A 1827-nucleotide genomic window follows, 5' to 3' on the forward strand; every position below is an offset into this window, starting at 1 on the left:
CACCTCGGGGCCGTAGGGCAGGCGGGAGATGAGCTCCGGCGCCATCCAATAGGGGGTCCCCACCAGCGACTTCCTGCGCGGCACCTCCTTGTTGACTTGGGCACAGAACCCAAAATCGGAGAGTTTCACCTACAGGGGAGAGGAGGGGGTGAGAAGGGATGGGGGTGGGGACACGGGGAGGGGCAGGAAGGCCCCTTGGACACCCCCCCCGAACCCCGGGGGTGACCCTCACCCTGCCGTCGTGGGTGAGGAGGATGGAGTCGCTCTTGATGTCGCGGTGGATGACGCCCTGGGCGTGGAGGACGGAGAGGGCCTTCAGCACGGCTGAGCAGACGGCAGCGATCTGCTCCTCGTTCATCCTGCCGGTGGTGGTGGTGGTGGTGTGGAGAAGGTTGGGGGGAGGAACCATAAACTGGGGTCCCCGGGGTGTTGGGGTGACAAGGGGAGGTGGGGGGGACACACACATACCTGGTGTGGGTGACGATGTCGGTCAAGGCGCCCCCCTCCAGGAACTCCATCACCACCCAGAGCTCGTCGCCCACCAAGTAGCTGTTGTACATCTCCACCACATTCTCGTGCTGGTAGTCTCTCATGATCACCACCTGGGGAGGGACACGGCTGTTAGGAGCCCCCCCAAAAAAACTAGGGGTGGCTACCTTGACTTCAGCAAGGCTCAACCAGGAGTCAGCAACGTGGCCAAGAAGGCCAATGGTCTCCTGGGCCGGTCAGCAGGTCCAGGGAGCTCGTGATTTTGTTGGCCATGGTCATGTTGACCATGGTGAAGTTGCCCATGAGCCAGCAACATGCCCTGGTGGCCAAGAAGGCCAATGGCTTCCTGGGGTGCATCAAGAAGAGAGTGGTCAACAGGTCCAGGGAAGTTCATCCCCCTCCTCTGCTTAGCCACAGCTGGAGAACTGGGACCAGTTCTGGGACCTCCGGTTCCAGGAGGACTGGGAACTGCTGGAGAAGGTCCAGCAAAGGGTACCAAGATGCTGAGGGGACCAGAACATCCCTCTGATGAGGGACCTGGGGGCTGGTTAGCCTGGAGAGGCGAAGCCCGAAGCGGGGTGGATCTGATCCACGGTGGGCATCAGGAGGAGGGGACCAGGGACAAGGGGCACAAACATGAAGGTGGTGAAGCTCCATCTCAACGCTTTGAGGAGGAACTTCTTCCCTTTGAGGGTCCCAGAGCCCTGGAAGAGGCCGCCCAGAAGAAGGTGGTGGGGTCTCCATCCTCCTGGATGAATCATGGCCCGTGGGGGGGGCTCGGGAGGAACCGGCCCCCCCGCTGCTGCTGGTCACTGGCCCGTTGGTGGCCACCTCCTGGGGGCGTCCCGGCCGGTGCTCCGCCTGCGAGGGTGGGGAGAGAAAGGTATCAGCCACCAACCCCCCCCTCATCCCTGCTCTGGATGATCTCCAGAGGTCCTGTATCCTTCTGGGATGTTGTGACCACCACCCCACCCACCCCCCAAAAAGGGGTGCTTCGCCCCACCTCGTTAAAGAGCAGCTCCCGCCGCTGTTGCTTGCGCAGGTCCATCTTCTTGACGGCCACCAGCTTCCCGCTGCTGCGGATGGTGGCGATGCAGACCACGCCGGTGGAGCCCTCCCCGATCTTGATGAAGTTCTCCAGGTAGGTGCGGGGGTCCCCGGGGTCCACCACCATCTGCAGGGCCGCCCGGAACTGCTCGTGGGAGACGCGCTGGGGTTCCCGTTGGGGGGAGCGAGGCTGCTGTTGGGGGGCAGGCGTGGGGCCAGCGGTGGCGGCGGCGGCGGTGGGGGGGACACGAGCCAGTTGGGGGTCCGAGGCGTGGGGGGGGAGGCCGGGGT

General features: G+C 64.1%; 1 protein-coding gene across 1 annotated transcript in view; it reads right to left on the reverse strand.

Annotated features, from left to right (window-relative positions):
- Positions 1-1827, reverse strand: part of PAK4 (p21 protein (Cdc42/Rac)-activated kinase 4) — a 28071-nt gene that overhangs the window by 2346 nt on the left and 23898 nt on the right. The window contains exons 8-11 of the mRNA XM_014961844.1: positions 1493-1812; positions 469-602; positions 233-359; positions 4-129 (exon numbers count right to left, since the gene is read on the reverse strand). Of these exons, the coding sequence (XP_014817330.1) occupies positions 4-129; positions 233-359; positions 469-602; positions 1493-1812 (707 nt within the window). The remainder of the gene's footprint in view (positions 1-3; positions 130-232; positions 360-468; positions 603-1492; positions 1813-1827) is intronic.

This window comes from Calidris pugnax, unplaced genomic scaffold (assembly GCF_001431845.1).
Source record: "Calidris pugnax isolate Ruff unplaced genomic scaffold, ASM143184v1 scaffold1019, whole genome shotgun sequence".
In the NCBI taxonomy this organism is placed as follows: Eukaryota; Metazoa; Chordata; class Aves; order Charadriiformes; family Scolopacidae; genus Calidris; species Calidris pugnax.